This window comes from Epinephelus lanceolatus, chromosome 23, assembly GCF_041903045.1.
Source record: "Epinephelus lanceolatus isolate andai-2023 chromosome 23, ASM4190304v1, whole genome shotgun sequence".
Classification (NCBI taxonomy): domain Eukaryota; kingdom Metazoa; phylum Chordata; class Actinopteri; order Perciformes; family Serranidae; genus Epinephelus; species Epinephelus lanceolatus.
The window spans coordinates 32,401,485-32,423,671 of record NC_135756.1 but is presented as its reverse complement, the minus strand read 5'-3'; the positions used below and the strand labels follow the sequence as shown (position 1 = coordinate 32,423,671).

General features: G+C 41.5%; 1 protein-coding gene across 1 annotated transcript in view; it reads right to left on the bottom strand.

Moving 5' to 3' along the window:
- Nucleotides 1–21,837, bottom strand: part of mkrn1 (makorin, ring finger protein, 1) — a 29,598-nt gene extending 7,761 nt beyond the window's left edge. The window contains exons 1-5 of the mRNA XM_033614780.2: nucleotides 21,707–21,837; nucleotides 20,887–21,018; nucleotides 9,753–9,934; nucleotides 1,947–2,170; nucleotides 415–629 (exon numbers count right to left, since the gene is read on the bottom strand). Coding sequence (XP_033470671.1) covers nucleotides 415–629; nucleotides 1,947–2,170; nucleotides 9,753–9,934; nucleotides 20,887–21,018; nucleotides 21,707–21,780 — 827 coding nt within the window. The 5' untranslated portion in view covers nucleotides 21,781–21,837. The remainder of the gene's footprint in view (nucleotides 1–414; nucleotides 630–1,946; nucleotides 2,171–9,752; nucleotides 9,935–20,886; nucleotides 21,019–21,706) is intronic.
- Between the last annotated feature and the right edge of the window lie 350 nt (nucleotides 21,838–22,187).

Sequence of the window (22,187 nt, the reverse complement as noted above, 5' to 3'; positions counted from 1 at the left end):
TGTGAAATACGGTTTAAACTGAAGTATCAGCTCAATACAGCACTACAGATAACAATGTTGAAATGATCGTCCATTTAAGGATCTTGACAGAAACTTAATCAATGGCTATTTTGATAGTTGATCGAGGAGACACAAAAAATGTGCTGTCCAAAGCTTCTCAGTTGCATGGACGCTCTGTTCGGTTCACTACCTGGAAATCAAATACCTCTGGATTTTTACACAGTTTGTCACATAGATTTTACAACTTTTCTGGTCATCTGTTTTCATGTTCTACAGACTATAACTCAATAAAAGCTACCTAATTGATTAGTGAATATTTGACAGTCTTCTGAGAAAATCGACGAGAGATTCAAATTCAAAATCATTTAGCCTCAGAGTGATGGAGCCCTACTTTGCCATGTGTAAGTGACTCACTTGATGATTTTGCTCTCAAACTGCTTGGCACTCCTCCACTTGCGAATGCACTTTAGACAGTAGCAGTGGCTGCAGTTGGAGAGGATGCCAAAGCGGCGCTCGCTTGGGTTGGCCTTCTCAAACACCACCTCCATACACACGCCGCACATCATGTCCTTGCTGCGTTGGATGGCAAATGAAATCTCCATGTCTTTCTCGTGGGCCTCGATGCATGCCTAGGAGAGGAAAGAGTTAAACCAACACACTGAGGCCTCTTCTGTTTAACCAGGGTTCTATTCAACTGTGCTCCTTTAGCTAACAGATCAGGAGAAAGCAGCTGGGAGAACGCGGAGGAGTTCAAAACATGGCAAATGTAAAGTATTTCTTATAGACTGGACTTTACAGAGCTGTGTTCAGATAAGAGTGGCTCAATCTTACGTGCAAGAGTGAATTCACCACCGCTTTATCAGCCCCGCATTGGTATCGGAAGTTATTTGCCTTGTTGACTGCCATTAGCCAAACAAGATGACATTCACCGATGGCAGCAGCCGATAGTTTTTAGTTATGTCACAAGAGGGCTCAAAACTAACTGTGTCCTGTTGTACCAGGGACAACAGAAAGGTCTCTGGGACAAACTAAGGTCTTCCCTGGGACACCACTGGGGACAAAAAGGACACAGTAAACTTGGTATCGATGTGTCAGAGAACGCACCCCATTTTTTTTTTCTCATAATGCTACACTGAAACAACGAACCCGTGTCAGCTGTTAGCAGCCAGTGGCTGGAACCAACAGCTAACAGAGGCTACATTACATATCTTTACTGAGTATCAGCCAACAGTAATCAGCTGGCCATCAATCTGGACATCCCTAATGTGGTTATAATATCACTGCAGCATCTTGAGACCTCTCTTTTTGTTTTTGCCTTTCTCCTAATATTAGGCACATTAGAGCCCACGGGAGTCAACATTTTTGGCTCCGTGTTGCCACGGATTTGCACAGCAGCCAGAGCTTTCCACTGTGCCTGTTCTGCTTGGCAACCATTCTGATAAATGTCACTGAAGTTGCTTGGTGGAAGAGTCACTTTTTTATCAATAACTTATTGCATTTTGTTGTTTTTTTATTTTCTGAATGTTGCCAGGTATACGTCCTAAGTATTGGTTTGTTTGATAAAAGCAAAAATCTTCTTGAGACTTATTGCTTAAATAAACTGCTGTGTCATGTTTTGGTGCCTGATCAACCTTCAATAGGGGAAGGGGAAAAAAATTGTTTAGCAATACTGAGGGACTGCTTAGATGGAGGGAAGTTTACCACAGTTCATTTACACATACTACCAACATTGTTTTGACACAAAGCTGGTTGAAAATCAGCAAAGTATTCCTTTGAAGTATTGTGAATTCATTATCCAATCTTTCATCTCTTTTCATCATTCTCTAATTAGCTAAGATCAGGGTACAAAACATTTAGGTATTAGCATCTCATTTTGAGCTGTTGCAAACAGTCAATGTCACTGGATAAAATGGCTTTATAATCCATTCCAGGGTATTCCAGGTTACCTTTGTGTGCTCAGAGCGCTGAGCGTTGTCAGTGGGGTGGAGCACCTGGAGGCCACACATGTCACACACATCGCCGTGGAGATAGGCACAGTTGATTCCGTAGCGGCACTCTCCAACAGCTGCATACGGACAGAGCTGCTTCCTCAACTCTTTGTTGTCCTGCGATGCCTCACTGTCAAACTCCTCGATGAGAGGGACGGAGCTCTCCACCTTCACTGGCTCAGCTGCACAGAGAAAGATTTTTATATTTATTTTGTGCCACATGCATGAGAACACTAAAACCTTTAATGCTTACGAATTGTCTTCCCTCACAAATGAAGATAAGATGATCTGAGGACACTTTCCCTTTATCTGTTCAGACATGCCTCAAAATGCAACCTAACCCTCTGAACTAAAGTTGAGCTGCTCCAAATTTCAGACCACATGACCTTGGATGAACCCTATTCACAGTGGAAGCCACATGGCATTTTTTGTGTCATTCATGCCTCTTGTTCCGTTGACTGGTACAGACCAAAAGAACAGAAATTACACATAAGCTGTTTTCAGACCAAACTGTTCTGGGGACTCCCTGTCCTTAGTACTATGGAGTTTCTGTGCCCCTGAAAACATCTATTGTTGTTTTAGTGCTAGTCATTCTGTGTTCACAAACCAAGAGCAGTAAACATGGAGGTAAACAAGCACTTTTTTAGGAAGTCTTGGTCTCGTTGTTTGGCTAAAATCAATGTGGCACAGACATGGTGCAACACATCTGCAGCACCAGACTGATTCTAATCAACTAAAGCCACCATATCAACCACGGAAGCATCACCCTGCTCTTCACTATTTTTACACAGCTGGTCTCTTTTTCTCTACGCATGGCTTTGTGGCACTCAAACAGATAAAAAACTACACAGAACTGTGTCAAAAACAAGTACAATCTGTGCAAAAATGATTAAAACTACTTCAGTTCAAAGCATGTCTGTCCAGCATTATATTAAAATTGAAAGCTCCACCTTTACCAGATGTAAATGCAACTACTTTGTTGCATTACAGAATGCCGCTCTTCCAAATAGCCATGCCACTGTGCCTTTCTCCTCTCTCACAATCTCCGCACAACTCCGCCCCACTCACTCACTCATACACAAGTTATCCAGAAACACTTCAGGTGCTTTTACATCTAACCTGTTTGGTTCGGTTAAAACTAACTCAGGTCTGTCTGCATGGTTAGTACGGTTTGTTTGGGCTGGTATGAAAGCTGTCAGTCGAACCCTGGCATGGACGAAGCAACTGAACCAAGACCGCTTGAAAAGGTGGGTCTCAGTCTACTTCAGAATGGGCTCTGGTGCAGTTTGTTTGTGGTATGAAAGAAAATGAACCAACCACAGCATTTTATGATAGCAGATATGTGATTTTAGCAACAGTTAAACTATCAATAAATCCATCTGCTGATCATGAAATCTGTCTGCGATCTCATGATTGATCCTAATAAATTGCCACTTATATCCCATAACCTTTTAATGGTAATGCATACATGTAGCCATGGTAACACATATGCACGTCAGTGAGGGTATTTTCCCTGATTAAAAAGCTGTCACCATTGTATCTGACTCCATGTACTTTATCTGTTCATTAACTCCATTAAAAGTGTGTGATACTGATCATCCCACAGTTTTAAGCCCCAAACCATCACTGTATAAGACGCCTTCTTTTCATCCTCTCTGTTAGTCATTATTCATAACATGCCATTGATTTGCAGTCTAATAATAGCCTACTAATAATGCATACAATAAGTTATTTCTCCACAAGCTCTTTGTGAAACCAAACGACATAAATATAAACACTTAAGAAGCATTAAAGTGCTGCTGCATTAACTTCTGTCAGTCAATCGAATTTGATTTCCCCACATGGGTCCTGATGATGCAGGATGGGAAACACCCAAACTGTCCAGTCACTGAGTTACCCATCAGTCTGTAGAATTTCATGTTTACTCCTCTTGTTTTGTTTACAAAAAAGTCAGTGTGAACAGAAACCGAACCAAAACTAAAATGCAACAAAGGAGCATTTTTTCCCTCTGGTGCGGACCAAATGAAACCTACAGGTGTGAAAGCAACCTTAGAGAAACACAGTGCTGCAGCTCTGTTTAATCTGTCTGTTCATTAGTCTACAGTGTGACATCGGTCTATATGTTTCACACACTACACTAAATCAGTCTGTGAGATAAATGAAATGACTGCAGTAGCACACGTGCAGTACAGCGCTGTGCTGTATGTGTAGGAGACAGAGCTGCTTGATTGTGTCAGGTCAGTGTTTGTTTGCTAGTTTGTGTGTGAGGTGGACCATAGCGCATTTCCATTCTTCTTGGTAGTTGTAGTCTACTGTGTGACATTTAAACAGTGACTGGATGCAGGCAACAGATGTGTTTTTAAAAATGCAGTGACAACACAGACTTGTTATATACAAGACATATATGACAAGGACAAAGTGTCTCTCGCTCCTTCACTCCCTCAGCCTCTCTGTTGATGCTGTGTGCATAAATAAGATTAGTAGACTAAAGAAATAAAAATATTTAAATCATTTTCCAGCACTAACGTCTTTTAGCTTTTAAAGGCGCTGTATGTAAGAATGTGGCCAAAACAGTTACTGCACTCAAATTCAAAATGCCGTGGCAGGGCCGTGCCGCCACATCCTTGATCTTCAGTTTTCCGCTGCTGCTGGAATACAGCTGAGGAGGAGCCGGCTGCTAATGCTACGTACCGGGACACTGCTGACGCTGCTGCTGGAATACAGCTGAGGAAGAGCCGGCTGCTAATGCTATGTACCGGGACACTGCTGACGCTGCTGCTGGAATACAGCTGAGGAGGAGCCAGTTGCTAATGTTATGTACCGGGACACTGCTGACGCTGCTGCCGGGATACAGCTGAGAAGGAGCCGGTTGCTAATGCTATGTACCGGGACACTGCTAACGCTGCTGCTGGAATACAGCTGAGGAGGAGCCAGCTGCTAATGTTATGTACCGGGATACTGCTAACGCTGCTGCCAGGATACAGCTGAGGAGGAGCCAGTTGCTAATGCTATGTACCGGGACACTGCTGACGCTGCTGCTGGAATACAGCTGAGGAGGAGCCGGCTGCTAATGCTATGTACCGGGACACTGCTGACGCTGCTGCTGGAATACAGCTGAGGAGGAGCCAGTTGCTAATGTTATGTACCGGGACACTGCTGACGCTGCTGCCGGGATACAGCTGAGAAGGAGCCGGTTGCTAATGCTATGTACCGGGACACTGCTAACGCTGCTGCTGGAATACAGCTGAGGAGGAGCCAGCTGCTAATGTTATGTACCGGGACACTGCTAACGCTGCTGCCAGGATACAGCTGAGGAGGAGCCAGTTGCTAATGCTATGTACCGGGACACTGCTAACGCTGCTGCTGGAATACAGCTGAGGAGGAGCCGGCTGCTAATGCTATGTACCGGGACACTGCTAACGCTGCTGCCGGGATACAGCTGAGGAGGAGCCGGCTGCTAATGCTGTGTACCAGGACACTGCTAATGCTGATTGCCATGCTGCTGTAGCTCAGTTGTAACTGTAACTGATGCTGAGACTCTACTGACTGTGTGACTGGTAGATGGCGGTGGGTGGCGCAACAGGCCAAAACACAAATTCAAAACATAAACATGATTTGCGGACTGTAAAAATGTTTTTTTAAATGTGAATATTCTGGCTGTTGTTGTTGTTGTCAGTGAGATCAGTATGTTATAACAACATTTTTTTTTTTTTTTTGATGTTTAATAATTATTTATTTGATTTTGAAAATCATCTGTACATAGCGCAATGTAAATAAAGAACCAAAAATAAAAAAACATGAAAACAAACAAACAGAAACAACCAAAACTAATGAACAAAGCAAAAATTGTATGCTGTTTCATATGGTAGAACAAAGGAAAAAAATGTATGCTGTTTCACATGGTCAATAGAGAATTATACAACAGTTAGTTCCGGCCCTGCAATCTGATTGGTCGAGAGACAGTAAAACCATGACGATATTGGAGTACAACATCACGGTTATTTCACTGTGTATGTATCACTCTAAACGCTAAAGCTCCGCTGGGAATAAACTCACTCGCACAGATGCTGCCGAAGATGTGTAAAGAGGCGGGGACAACAGCTATCTACACCAATCACAGCCTCAGGGCGACTGCCATCAGAAGCCAAGCGGCCTTTAATGAAGCCAGCTTGGTCTGGATGAACCAAGGACGAGATACAAGTGTCCAGTCATCTTGATAAAACTTTTGCATATAGTTTGACATCACAGTTTAAGATTGCTATGGGTCTATAGCTGGAACATTCCAACGGGTCTTTACCTTTTTTTAAAAGAAGAGAAATAAGTGCAGTTTTTTGATCCCGATGGAAGCCTCCAACCACAAGTGAAAAATTAAAAGAGTCCAAAATGACTGGACCAACCAGGTCCCATAAAGCCACAAGAAGCTCTGGTGGAACGCCATCTAAGTCTGGTGATTTTGCTTTTGGCATTAAGTCCAGAGCATCTTTCATTTCAGTTAGGATAATAGGGTCCTCATGCTTAGAAATCTGCTCTGCTGAAAGAGTGGGTAGATTCAAGGAGTTTAGAAATGACAATATTGCCGAATTATCTTTGTGACACTCAGATGTATATAATTTAGAGTAACAGGAAGAAAAAGTTTCATTAATTTGTGAAGGAAGTGTACATAATTCTCCATTAGCATTTTTGATCATATCTATGGATGCTAGTTGTTCAGACTGCTTAAGTCTCAATGCCAAAAGTTTACTTGGTTTCTCAGCATTTTCATAAATCTCTTGACAAGTTCTGAGATGTAAGAACTCCGCTTTAGAAGTTGCTAGAGATTTAAACTCTGATTTTACTATAGATAAATCTCTCTGTCTATTCTCAGAAAAGGAAGATTTCTGAAGAGATTCAAGTCTCGATATTTCATTCTCTAGAAATAGAAATTTACTTTTACATTCTCTACTCAAATGAGAGGAGAAAGAAGTACATATACCTCTTACACAACACTTAGTAACTTTCCACAGGGTGTGAGGGTTAATCCCTGGTTGTAAATTAACCGCTAAAAACTCTCTCAGTTCGTTGGTGATTTTGTTCAGGAAATCAGCGTTCTGCAACAGAGAAGTATTGAAATGCCACCTTTTGAAATGAGAGTGTCCAGGCATAGTTTCAAAAGAAATAAGGACAGGTGAATGATCAGAGATAAGCATTGATAGGATGGACGCATGTGAGATGCATTTTAAAAAAGTTAAAGAGATTAATATATAGTCTATTCTAGAGAATGAATGATGGCGAGATGAGTAAAAGGTGTAATCCTTAATAGCTGGATTTAATGTGTACTGAGTCAGCAGAATCCAACAATTTCAGCTTCACACCATCAAGGAATGTAGGATTAAACACATTAGGTGCATAAACAGAGCACACACAGAACTTTGTTCTGTTGAGGATTAAGGTTGCATAGCAAAACCTTCCCTCTACATCTCCACCAGAGATACCTATTTTTATGTTAAGTTTTCTTTTGACAACAATTAATACACCCTTTGATTTATTAGGGGCACAGGAATATGATATAACTTTATACATTTTATTATTAAATCTACTTATATCTACCTGTTTCAAATGAGTCTCTTGCAAAAAAGCCAAATCCACATGCTTGAGTTTTAAAAATTCAAGGCATTTCAATCTTTTCACTGGTGAGTTCAAACCTCCTACATTCAGGCTCATAAAATTGAAGTTAACCATAAAGTGGAGATGTAAAAGGATGAAGAAAGATTATGTAGATCATATACCATATTTGGATACAGCATACACAAAAAACAAAACACAAGGCAAATGAAGCAAAATTGAGTAAAAGTAAAGCATAAACGAAAATGAAAAATGAAAAAAGTGAATAAAAGTGTGCAGTATAGGCTATGTACCCATAAATAGCTAATTTACTGTGGAAAACAAACAATACAAAACCGGTATGCCAGGGAACAGCTCTGAGAAGCCCCTGTGAAGGCACCGGTAAATAAGAGCATATAAGAGCTCATTGGGATACTGACACACCATGATGTTATCCATTCATAAATCAAGTTAAACACTGGGATCAAACATATCAAGTCACCGTTTCTGAGCATTGTAGCAATGTGGGGATCCCAAGTTGAGAGTGAAAAGGTGAGGGAATGTAAGCTTGTGTGTATGCATTGGTCCCACTGGAAGTGCACGCACGTATACACGCATGTCCATAACCGTATGATGTTAGCGTCTGTCTATGTGAGCGTCTGTGAATGTCTGTAAGTGTAAGGAAAAAAAAAAAAAAAAAGTTCACCTGACGTAGGGAGGATTCAGACTGTAGTTCAACTCATTGCAGCTCAGCCAAGAATTTCTCAGCATCATCCGGAGTTTCAAACAAGAACTGCTTGCTGTTATGGGAAACCTTCAGCTTCGCTGGATAGATGAGGAAGTGTTGGATGCCCTTCTTACGTAGATCGGACATCACTTGGGCGAAAGCTTTCCTTAGCCTGGAGGTGGATGGAGAGTAGTCAGCAATAAGAGTAGTTTATGGCCCTCATATGTTAGAGAAGATCCAGCAGCTCTGTAGGCATCCATGATAGCTTTCCTGTCAGAGTAGCGGAGAAGTTTGGAGATCAGTGTTCTGTTGAAGTTCTTGCCATCCGATTTTGCAACACCATAAATCCGACGTGCTCTTTCAATCTCAATAATCCCACGGGATGAGAGACTGGGCAGCCAAGCTGATAGATGACGCTGGAGAAAAGCGATGGCGTCACCCCCCTCCGCTCCCTCAGGTAAGAAGCCGATGGTATCCCTTTGTTTGCGCACCTCAGCCTGGATTAAATCAGTGCAGCTTGATAAAGTTGTGAAAGACTTGTTAAGAGTAGTAAGCTCCGTTTCAATCTTGTTACTGACCTCCTTACGGATATTTTCAAGAGATTACTTAATGTCTGTGACTGCTGTGGAAATTCCAAGAACAATAGATAGGACATCCATGGTGGCGGCTGAATCAGCTATGTGCTGGAATGGATCTATTGGAAGAACGCCGTCAAGGGCTGTTTTCGGCTTAGCCCATTTCGCCCAGATAATGTGATTGGAATTCAATTTTCTTCGGCTTCGCCCATTTCATAGAAATTACCGAGCTACATACTGTATATCGTGTATCACTGGCCTAAAAACACAGTGATATGAATTTTTGTCCATACAGCCCAGCCTTAGTACAGCCAGCATCTAAGCTGCAGTCAATAAGCGGCGGCCAGCACACTGCTTCTCATCTGTGCAGAGCGCTGTGCTTCCTTGGGTCCAGGAACAAAAGTGTACATCCTGAAAGTGACCTCGCTAATGCTTGAATTGTTCAACGTTGCCACATGTAAAATCTCTGGTCTCTTTCTTTATCTGGTGTGTGAATGTATAGTAGAGAACGATAGAGAGTCCTTGTTTACAAAGATGAAAACATGCTTGACTCTGCAGAGCCCTAAAGCCCCGCCTCCGCACAGACCCACAAAGCACTGTTTTGTTGATGTCACATGTCCAAATCGCACCACTGCAAGTCCTTGGGTCCCCAGCAATACACATACCAAGTACAAAATAGGTTGGATGAACAGTTCCCAAGATATGTAAAAGACACTCTCACATGCATATTACAGCACATACAGACAGAGATTCCTTGCTTTATAGTAAGATAAATTCATCATTGTACCAGAAGCAATGTGTGGCTTGTTGAGGCTTGCTGTGTTTTTACACAAGTGTTAAGTATCAATATCAAACTTGATGTAATCAGGTCTGGTCACTCACCCCGTCCACAGTATGGCTGTCCTGGAACAAACTCGGCAGCGTTGACCCAATCTTGTGCCCCTGAACCAGGTGTCGGCCCACTGGGTTCTGGGTCTGACAAGCCGGCCAGCGAGGCAGAGGGCAGCGGCAGCGTCTGAGGTGTTGGCAACTCCTCATTCTTTGCTGGTTTACAGTGTTCATACCTGAGGAAGCACACAGGACCAGGACTGTTACAGTACTAATAATCTACTACCCCACAGCACTCATGCAGGAAAGTTAGAACCGGAGAAATGACTGGGAAAACATGCAGCTGAAAAGGTGAAATACAGACAGCCAAAACAAAGCTGATAATTAACAATCATAAATTACAACATATAGTCACTAAATATATGCAACCGGGGATTTTAAGATTGCTCACCCTATTTAACATCTACTTACAAGAGTGTATGAAACAAACTTCTACCATCAACAAAAGGGATGGACATCGAGAACCAGTTCCAAATTGTCTGATCCACTGGAACTGTATGCCTCAGAGCAGTTGTGCATTGCAAAACAATGACGTCAAACTCATATGTCTATCCTGGAAACAGCAACAAGAAGGAGTCGTGGTAGAGCAGGAAAAAAAAACAGTCAGAAGAATGGTTTCATTTCAGAAAAAAAGATGACAACAGTGCTGTAAAGCTGCTGGTGAGTTATGTAATGCAAACTCATCCATTTGACACAATGGCGGCCAGCTGGTAACAAATAATCTCATTTTACAGTTAAACAGTAAGCTAAAATATGTTTCTAACAACAGTAACAGAAACTAGTTTCACAGTTTGATCAGAGTTTGGTCTAAGAAGGAGATCGAGGAGCGTTTCTGTCTGTTCATCCACTTCTATTCTCTTTGTGGTGGCAGCATGGGTGGCAGGCAATATGAAAATGCACAAGTACAGCCGGTGGTTCAAGCAACAGCCTGAGAGCCAGCAAAACTCTGCCATCCAGCTCACATCACCATCTGCCTGCTTGACTACCATGGGTTCTAGAGCCTTCAGCTGCTCTGCCCCCTTCCTCAGGAACTCTCTTCCCCCATGACAGTTGCAATATTGACTCCCTTTCCTCTTTCAAATCCTGTCTGAAAACACACCTTTTCAACCTGGCATATTTGGTCTGATTTAATGGTGAAAACACATCGACTGTTCGATATTGTTATAATAAAATAGATCAAAGTGAAACCACTGGTGCTTTTATTTTGAAGCATCCTTTGAAGCTTCTGGTCAACAGCTATTGTTAGTAGTTAGCACAAAGTTAAACTGTTGCAGCTGCACCTTTAAACATGACGATGTTTTTACTGTGAGCTGAAAACAAACCAATAGTTCTCCACTTCATACATTCATAGTATCTTGCAATGAGGTACCTTGTACTTCAAGGTACCTCATTGCAAAATGTGACTAAATAGTAGTGGTCTGGAGCCCAGCAGGTATACAGATTCACGCTTCCTCTGCTCACGCCATCGTAAATCCTGAGGAGTTAAACTGATGCTGCGGCACCGTTAAACATTAAGATTTATTCACTGTAAGCTGGAAACAAACTAACAGCTCTCCAGTCAATTTATTAATAATACTTGCAAGTTGCAGTGGTGCTCCATGGTTGCAAAATGCAACTACGTAATTGTGGTCTGGAGCCCTGCAGATGACAAACACACCTCGCCTGCTCACAGTCACTCAGGAGACAGTGGTCTGGATGGGCGGAGGAGTGTGTGTTACGAATCATGTCTGTGAGTCTTTTCATGTGTATCTGTGAATCGGAGAGAGCTACAGAAGAGAGCAAGAGAGCCAAAATGCTGAAGTCTCTTGCTGGTTGCTTAAAAAATCATGTGACCATTTATACTTTCTGTTCCCGACACAGTCATTTTATACATCCCACGAGGAACAAGTCGCGATACATCGATCATATTTGATCTATCGCCCATGCCAACTCAACGGCTAGTGCTCCAATACAATACTATGGTCTGATACAATCAGTACGTTTACATGACACTTGAAAAAACCGAATTATTGCCTTAATCCGACTATAACTGGACAAGTACATGTGCATGTAAACGCGTTACTCTGACTAATATCGGAGTTCTCCAACTCCGATTAAGACACTCAGATAATGCGATTGGAATTCGATTTTCTCCGGCATGTATACGCCTTAATCAGAGTTAAACTAGACAATGCATGTGCGTATGATCCACACCTGCACTGGCGTATGACCCCGGAACAGACAAGACATGCTATTGTTGTAGCCCTCCAACAGTATACGGTGTTCTTGTCTGCCTCTCGAAATCACCATGACCATGAGGGATAGCGTGCACCTTATCTGCACAATCAGTAACGCATACATTACGTACAAGATGAACAAAGCTGTACGATTATCCATCTTGCTGTTGTTCGAAAATAACATTCTGCCGCCTGACTCCAGCTGTTTATTATTAAGTGATGTAATAGGTCAACCGGAAAGGCCGTATTAACCCGCTGAAATGACGCATATCGCCACCTAGTGTTGAGGAGGAGGACACATTCCCGTCAGTAATTCGATTTTCTCAGTTGCATGTAAACTGGGACAAGGACAGAAGTCCGATTAGACACCAAAATCGAATTTTGAGTATAGCTCGATTAAGCTGTGCATGTAAACATACTGAATGAGAAGTGAATTTTCAGCTTACTGGACCTGTGGAGTGAGTTTTATTCAGTTAGGTCTTTATAGCCTTAAGGCACTAAAAAGAGTCACTGCACCTGATTTATCACTGCTGACTGACCTCTGCATCTAAAATGTAACGTCAGTTTTGTTTACAAATTCCTTTGACATAATTGATGCATAACCTATTAACACTGCAGCAATATGAATGGGGACAAACACAGGTTCTTGAAAGTAGGCTAATGGCTGAATGACGACTAAAAGTCAAACCTATCTGTTCCAAAATGTTCAGCCTCTCTGAACTGTTCTGTTCTGTTTGAGTAAAAATGTATTCTAATTTTCAGTCCTCAGTGTAAAATTAAAAACACTCAGGCAAACGCCATGGATCAGCCACTGCACGCCACGGTATAATGTTTGTGCAGTGAGACAAAAGTTTACAGAGACAGAAGACAAAGACAATTCCAAGATAATGAGCTTTGTCTTCAGTATGTTCACTTTTTACAAACTGGCACACTCCTTTGAAGAAAGGACACCATGTCCCCAACTGTTCAACTCTAGTGCTTCTATCTGAAAATAAGATTTTGGTTGTCCTTCTTCCCCTGTCAATAATAAGCATGTAAACATGCTGACATGTCCCCTGCTGGGCTGTTTTTAGTTGTAGTTACCCTCCATAGTATTGGGCTGCATAGGGGATTACAGATGACAGTTTCAGTTTCACAACGTGACAGACAACTTGAGCGCACAAAAAGTGTCCTTCAGTGGTCATGGTCAAAATATTAGGGATACAGAGTGTGATGTTTCATCATGTTGTAGAGACAAAAACACAACAGAGGATGTTAAATTGGCATATACCGCACTTCAATAATACAAATACAGAATGCTTATCCACATGTGTACAGATTAGCCAGGGGCTTCTGTCATAATGTGCTTTGTCACCAGCAACTTCTGTGATTTAAAGAACTACGGAAAAAATGACTGAAAATTGTTGTGATCACATGCGTCATTGTAATAACCTTGAAACAATGGAGAAAGATGAAAGAAGAAAGATGGAGGCTTTGTGGGGGGAGAGTCTGAATATTTTAATGTGTAAATCACAGAGCAGAGCTTGTCTAAAGGCTATATTTAGTTAGGATTAACGTCTCTTGTTTTTCCCCGCTTATGATAAGGTTGTTTACTGAGACCCTCACACATAGATGGGATAAAAACAGGATATGGGCTATTACATGTTCCATGTTGAGGATAAAATGCCATAGTAACACTCGTGTTACCGATGGATGACACTGATGAAATCCTCTATCAGGGTGTATGTATTTTACAATATATCTAAATATACATCATGGTATAGCAGGTTTTCTAGACTCAATCAGTAAGTGTCGTATGGCAAATTAACCAAAGGGATGAAATGCAAATATCAGATTAAAATCCAATAGTTACATATAGTGACAACAGTCCCACTCATTGATTTGCAACATTGCCCGCGATGGTCTGATACACACAGAGATATTACAATACAGGAAAGCTACCACGGGATTTATGGTTTGACAATACCGGAGTTACCAGAGTTTCAGTATGTACATCATCCCCAAGAATTTACATAGTCAAATCTGATCCTTCAAGTATTGCCTTCCATTGAATGACAGTCATATCATGTTTTTTGCCCTCATTGATCCATATTCTCACATTAATTTAGATATTTTTTTTTCCACCAGACAAAAGAGCTGAAACTACCAATTAAGAAATTTGTCTTGTAAGAACATATTTTATAATAGAACATATTCCATCCACCACTGTTTGTTGTGTGTTGGGTGTGTGTGTAGGTGATTATGTAGGTGTGGCAGCAACGCCACCCACAGTACTAAAGGGGGGCGGAAGAGATCGACAAACAGAACATGACACATAGTGAGGGAGAGAGATATACCCTGTAGAGCTGCTGCAAAGTCCCTTTTTTATGCCTCCTTTGGATATTTACACATAACCAAACAACAAGGGCATCATGCCACTCCGGTATGAGATTTTAAACCAAGTTCAGACCAACGATTCACAATGAGACGAGTTGAAACAGGCAACTATTTGCAATGTGCCATTCTGCAACATTCTAAAAACCTGCTGGTTCACACCAATGCAACTAGAGGGGACGATGCATCATCACTATGCAACAACTCTCTGTACTTCTGTAATGATTTTCAGCTTTTCAGGCTTATTTTGTAGCTGAATATAATCTGTAGCTTCTGTAATAAACCCCCCACAGTGTTTCCTCCTCCCAATTTTGACAGAGAACCCTTCATAACTTGAAAAAAATAGTGCCACATTCTTATGCAAGTGCCTTATTAAATAATTAATACATTTATACCAAAATAGCTTATAAAATCTGACATTCAGCACCCTCTTACAGCCCGAATTAAAAAATCCTTTGATTCATAAACACATTGTCCCGAAACTGCAATGATTCCACTGTGAACCTGTCCATCGAATAAAGCTCCTCATAGCAAATTGCCAAGTATTTGATTATTCTAAGTCAACCCTAACTTCTATACTTAACTTTCAGATGTAGTCATGCTTTTGCTACAAAACCCCTTAAGTTATCATGTTATTTAAGTGCCACACTACACACATTATCTGCTGGGCTTTACAGTGTTTGTATTTTGCCCACATATGAGAGTGAAAACTAGAGTGTGCACCTGTCAAAAATTATTAATATTAATATTTGGCTGAGCGAACACCCTGGACACACAAATTAGCAAAATACATGGATTTGCTCAGCACATGCACTAACAAATCTATTGTCAAGTCATAGGGGCCATACACATGCCGTGTCTTTAACCGGCTGGAAAGCGCGAGGTTGGGCGCTGGGTACTACTTTTGTGCCTTTTGTGCCAGCTTTCAAGAGCACGGCAGCAGGTTGCGTCTAAGGTTGCTAAGCAACCTCAGCAAGCACAGTACCATAGCCTGTTGACCTGAAATTCTGAGTGCAGAACTGATCTTCTACCAGGTGCTGTTTATAAGTGTGAGGGCATATCGTCTGTGGGACAGATGTAAAGCTCTGGCAGCTCTGCACTAAAGTGTGCCGCAACGGCATTGCTCTGGCATCTGAGTGCACCTCCTGTGCGTCTAGATTGAAAACAAAGAATTGGAGGCCGCAAAAAACGCAGCATTTGCACGGCCCCTTAAGGCTTGTGCATCAGCTCTATGTAGAGCCTAAACTGTAGCTTACACACGCGGCCTACGCCGTTGTGAGCATTCATACTTGTGTGGTGGTGTGTCTGTGTCGATCTGCAGTTACACCTCCAAAACATGAGACAGCGGTGGGATTTCTATGAAGTGTTTTAAAGTTGATTCAAAACACACATTAAACATGGCTTGATAGAGACAATTTCAAACACAAGTACAAAATTCAGCTCCATTACAACTCACAAGGTTCACCGACAAAATAACTGTCTTATACAAAACACGTTTTCTCCGCAAATACAACATACAAATGTTTTTAGCACAAGCCTATGACATTTTACATTGTATAAATTAGCCTAGTGACTAGCGAAAATTTCCTTTAATCATATGAAGCCAGGATAAATCACACTCAAAACTTAAAATGGTATTTTGTGGGGGCTTTAATATCTTCACAATTTAACGGCTCTTATCTGTGTCAACGCAGAGCTTACGCCATAGGTACGGTGTTGATTTGACGCAGAAGTAAAAGTCCCACTTTACATCTCTCCTTTCCTTATAAGCCAAGGCAGTACTGGTTACATTATCAATTAAGTTAACGCTGTGAGTAACCTGTAGGGTTGTGCCAGTAGATGTTGATCTAAGGATGATGAATTAGTTTTATTAGATTAATATTACATTTAATTTGCCTCATCATAGTTTAACGTTGGTTAAACACACACACACACGCACACGCACACAACTGACAAGGCTTTCTGTCAAACACTGTGTAGAAATAGATGAAAGTGAGTCTTTCTTCAGTGGAACAAGCAGCACCACTGTAGTCTGAGCCAAAACTTAATTGCATATTAACACAGACCCAGCATCATGAGGGGGCAAGAGGGGGCTGTCTTTTCTGCCCCTCCACTTTAATTTGTATGTGCCCTATGAATAAATGGCAATATCAACAAAAATACAGACAGGCAACATTTAGGCTATGTGCATTGTTTTTAATTCTCTTTATACAATTTAGTGTTGTCACGATACCAAAATCTTTGTTTCGGTACTGATACCAATATGAATTTCCATACTTTTCGGTACTTTTTCCTAAGGAAAAGTCCTTTTGGATACAAACCTTTAGAACAATAAATAGTAGGGGTGTAATGGTACAAAAAAATCATGGTTCGGTAAGTACCTCAGTACGGATGTCACAGTTTGGTTGCTCAAATGTTTCATAAGTTGGTGTTGTCTCGTGTTGTCTCCCTTTGCGATTCAGACTTTCTCTTGTCTTTTTTCACGTGCGCCAGCTGCGGATGTTGATACAGGTGTTGTCATACACACCACTTTTGCAATCTGCGCTCCATTAGGAACAAGAAAGGCGTTTGTGTGCATAATTGAGTAAAATAAATTAACTAAATTAATGAACTGAATCAATTTCAAAGTACCGGTATTTTCCAAATGCAGTATAGTACCGTTTGGAATACTCTAGTACCGCGGTACTATTTTAGTACCGGTATACTGTGCAACACTAATACAATTTCACTGAGCACTGTTGAATGAATTTGCAATCCAAGATCTTAATTTCCAACTACAGTATCTCTTTAACTGTGCAAAATATGGCAATGCAGAACTTGAAGTAGTAGTTGACCACTTGCACTGGGGTCAGTGAACAAGTGTGGGAACTAACAAGCTTTGGTGACAAGCTATGACTTATACATACTGCAGCAATCGCATAAAATGTCAAGCTGCATTTTGGTCTGAAGCCTGCCATGTTGCATGTTAGGAGGACAGCAAATGTGATTCTATTTGGAGTATAGTGCCAGCATTAGCAGCAGGTTGAGGGTGGGGGATGGGAAGGATTAGGGGTCCAGTAGGGTTCTGGATGGAGCAAGATCTCTATTGCACAGAGGCTTTCTCCATCTGATGCTCTGACTAAAAGCAGTTCATCTGTCATTCTAAAATACTACCTCTGTAATCTCGGCAAAAATAAAAGTGTGTGCTCCTGACAGTCATCAACAAGCATTGGATAAATATCTAGCAAACATGGAGGAAGTTTTGAGTTTGCATTAATCAGGAAAAAGGCAAAATTATGTCTGCTGTTGACGAAAAGCTCTGGATACTGTTTGTGACTTTATGGTAGTCTTTCATTTCCATCACACAAGGGAGATTTGTTTTTTTTGACCTCTTTGATTACAGTTTGTCATGTGGTGTTTGTCACAGACTTATACCACTTGTATATCCAGCAGAGGAGAACTAACAAGTACTTAAATGCAACTCATCTCCTGCTAATATCAAAACAGCAGAACCATTGTCATGCAGGAATGTGATGGCATAGAGGTATGAATCTACATCACAATTACAGTATGATGTGGTGCAGCCCAATGATAGACCCTCAGCTGTGTACATAAACTGTCTGTCAGAGTGGCCTCATAGCAAACAAGTCAACTCCACAGCTACAATACAGCACAACTAACAGGCCATGACAGCCCGTGCACACAGCCATATAAAAAGGAACACCTGACCTATCTCTCCTCCAGCCTCCTCTATGATAGTGAGCTCCATCAGTACACACTGTTAACCAGTCTGTTCCCAAAGAGCTACTGGAGCGCTGGATGAGCGGGGAGGGGAGGGGAGGGGGAGGAGAGCTGCTACAGCTATGCATAAATAAATGAGAGAGGAGGGTGCTGCAGCAGAATGAACCTGGGGAACCCAGCAACAGCACAGGAGGAGGGGGGGCAGCTCAGGGAAAGAGAGCAGGAGGGAAACAGAGAGCGTTATGCAATTGCCATGCAGGCTGCAATGCACTCTGTCTGGCCCTGGGGGTTGCAGGGGAGAGAGAGAGGGGGAGAGAGACACAGAGGCAGAGTGAGAGAGCGAGACAGAGCCCATCACAATAGACAGAGCCCAGGGAATTCAACCATAATAAACCCCCACAGTGAGAGCCTTTCTCCGGACTCTTAATACAGGGTGCACGGCCCCACGGGATCACAGAAATAATGAGGACACCCTCCTCACTGCAGCTCCATCACAAGGATGGAGGAATGTGACTTATCAACACAACAAAACATCAACAACGGCAGCTCAGAGCCATACACGCCCAACCAAAGGCTTCCTACAGGCAATAAGCATAAGCAGACTGTTGAAGAATAATTATCAAGCATGTGAGCAACTGATGTGCCCCTGCTGCTGCTGGGCTGGTCTTCCTAGTGCCTCGGTAACTATGGGGATGCTCCTGAAGCCAGACATGGAGCAGACACTGTCTATACAAGCTGGCTGCTGCTGTCTGGGTACATTCATGCCTGGCAACAGACTGGGAGCTTAATCCGCTCCTCAAAGGACCATACCACTGCATGTGTGAGCACATTTACGACAAATAAATCCTGCTCGCCATCTTCAAAGCGCCATCCAGTGTGAAAATCAGCATGCATCCATGAGAGAGCTAAGATGTGTTTAGAAACAAAATGTCTCCTTAACCATTTTTAACTATTGATAGGCTGAGAAATATCACAATATTTTTGACTAAATACCTCAATATTGATTTTGTGACTATATTATGGTAAAGGCAAATAATAGAGCAGCTGGAACAGTCTGGTAATACATAAACATATTACAATATCCAAAATAAACAACGATACCTAGTGTTATATCACCATATCTATTAAATATCGATATACTGGCCAGACCTAGTTGATAAAATCAAACACTCTGACAACCTGAGGCAACATTATGATGGATTTATATTTTTTTTAAATGCATAACTGATGTGATTATGGGAAATCACATGGCTAAGCTCCAAACTGAATTTTAATAATGTGCACCCAAATACACACAGCATATAGAAGATGAAGTGTATGACAACGTCATGTTTAACATTTATTTTAACGGGATATCCTGTGGATATACTAAATGGATAGTTAAGTTTCAGGTTTCTGCAATTTCATTTTCATAAAATAGGCTACAACATGCCTTGAAAATGTAGAGCTGAAAGGATTGGTCAAGTATTGATTAGCCATTCAACGCATAATTATTAGGCACTCATTTTGATGACTGATTACATCGATAGGTCAAATTTTTAAGCAAAAGGACCAAAAGTTCACTGGTTCCAACCTCTCAAATGTGAATATTTGCTGGTTTTCATACCCTCCTCTGATAGTTAACTTAAGTTCTTTGGGTTTATTTGTACATCAATATATTTGAACTTGGTATCTTGAAAATTGTGATGCATTACTTACTATTTTTAGACATTTTAAAAACAAATTACTGATGACAACATTTGCAGATGAATTAATAATGACAATAATTGTTAGCTGCAGCCATAGACTTAAAAATAATCGACGTAGCTACTGGGATGTTACTCAGTGGTTTGTGGCATTTCAGCCGTCGTCATGTAGGCAGAAGTGACCATGTTTAGCCAAGAGGTTGGAGCTGTGAAGGATCGAGCTTTCCCACCCTTATAATAATTTTAAGCTTTGAAAAATGTGAATGGAGTTATATAAAGCTTCACTCCCTGTACAGTAGTCACAAATGTTGAAATAAGCTATAAAAAGGCCCTAACAGTTTTTTGTACCAGGCTGTAAACATGTTTATTTCTGCTGTAAAGTTGGGCATTTTAACACAAGGTTATACTGGGATTGGCTGGATTCTGGAGTCAGCCTCAAGTGGCCATTCAAAGAACTGCCGTTTATGGCACCTCAGTGTTGGCTTTATTTTTCTGCCCCTTGGTTGCAACCCAGTGATGTGGTCCTTTACAACAAAAAAACACTTCCATTAATCACATTCAGATGCATACCAGTCTTATCTACATCTTTTAAAATACTAAATGGATATTTCAATGTTCAGATAAAATCAGCCAGGATCCCTTGCATTAAAGAAAAGACCTATGATGAGACAGCCAGAGTGAAGCTTACACTGGCAGATATTAGCTCCACAAACACTCAAGACAAAAATTCAAATGCATATTCCTTCATACACAATTTCATCTGGCAGAGCAATACCGAAACGCCTCAGATGAGTGATTCTAGTTCCTTGGAGTTGCCACAAACACAGACCAACAACATGTTGACATTAGGAAGCAGCAGTCTCGGGTGTCAGATCCACTTGAGGAGCAGGCTGCAACACTTCTGAGAAGCCCTGCCAGCAAAGTTGCTGTGCTGTCATCTGGCCGAGAGCAAGGCCAGTTTTAGAAAGGAAGTTATAATGACCAGACAACTGGGAGCGCTTTATTAGGCTGGGGCAGCTGACTTTGAACACGCAAGCTGAGAACAAACATCCAAGCCTTTTCAGCTACATCCACATTTGACTTATTTTCTAGCATTTGAATATATAATAACCCAAATTTCAGTTGTGTCTTTACCTGCAACGGTCCCCAAACACACAGTTTCCTTTCTGAAAGAACTTGCAAATCATAGCTGCAGGTTTGCTGTTGGTTAAATCATGGGAGTACCGACAGTTGTCTCCTTCTTTGCAAAGACCGTGCAGGAAATATCTGAAAACACAAAACAGAAACAGAGTTGTCTGGTTAATGGATAATTTCCTGACATACTAGAGTTTTAACGGAAAACATGTGTTCACTTTCAAATCCGCATGTCTGTTTGAAAAGCTACATCCAAATAAGACAACTGTGTGTGATGGTCCTCTTTCACTTTCATAATAATAACGCATCAAGCTAATCTTAACACGGCCACAACAACAATTATACTTCTAACGTTAGCTAATGTAGTCCGGCTGTAGCTCCTAGCAGGTTCTCTGACTGCTGTTGGTGTCTATAGTTAATTTAAACTCATCAACCAACTCTTTGGTTTTAACATTGGCTAGAGTCGAAGTGTAACGTTACAGCTAGTGAAGGCATTTATCACTCTCTTCTATGACAGTTGTTCATCGTAGTCCGACATTATAGTGTGGCATTAGTGCAAGCCGAGTTACTCGTTGACAATGTAGCTAGCAAGCTAGCCGCCAGCCTACCACACCAGTTTGATATGACCATAACACAGTCAACATAACAACACAGGAGTCTAGCTAGTAACAGCTAACGTTAGCAAGCCATCAGCTGAGCCGACCCTCGGAAGACGCTGTTGTCAGTCGGTCGTCAGCCAGCGTATCACCGCTATTTTAGCGTCAAACGATAGGCGATATTACCATCTTCGATATTTCAATAGTCCTGTGTCTTGTCTTACCTGCAGGTTACGTGTTTGGTCCAACCTCCTGTTACTGGTGAAGCCGCCGTAGACGCTGCTGCTGCCTCCGCCATTGCTGTTTATGTTGAGACGCTAGAGCCGGATGTTCCGGACAGGTCCGCTTCAACTCGGCCTCTTTCGTATAAATACGGTTCAAGTCGGAGACTAACGATCACCCAGCGGCGGGTACTGTCCACTACGGGGCGCCATTGTCACACTGAAACTGAAATGACAACTGGATTAGTGAGGTGAGTGTGCTGTGTCTATGCTCCTGAGACCCAGAGGGGAAAAAAAAATGGATATTTAGATTTTTGTTTTATTTCATTTTACTTTGATTTTTATTTTTCATATATTAGTAATTGTAGGAAACTTTTTTTTTTCTCAGAAATGTTATTTATCAATGTTTTGTAACATGTCCCTTGTATTGAAGAACAGAAATATATCTACAGATTTAATCACTTATCTCCCTTTCTGCCATAAA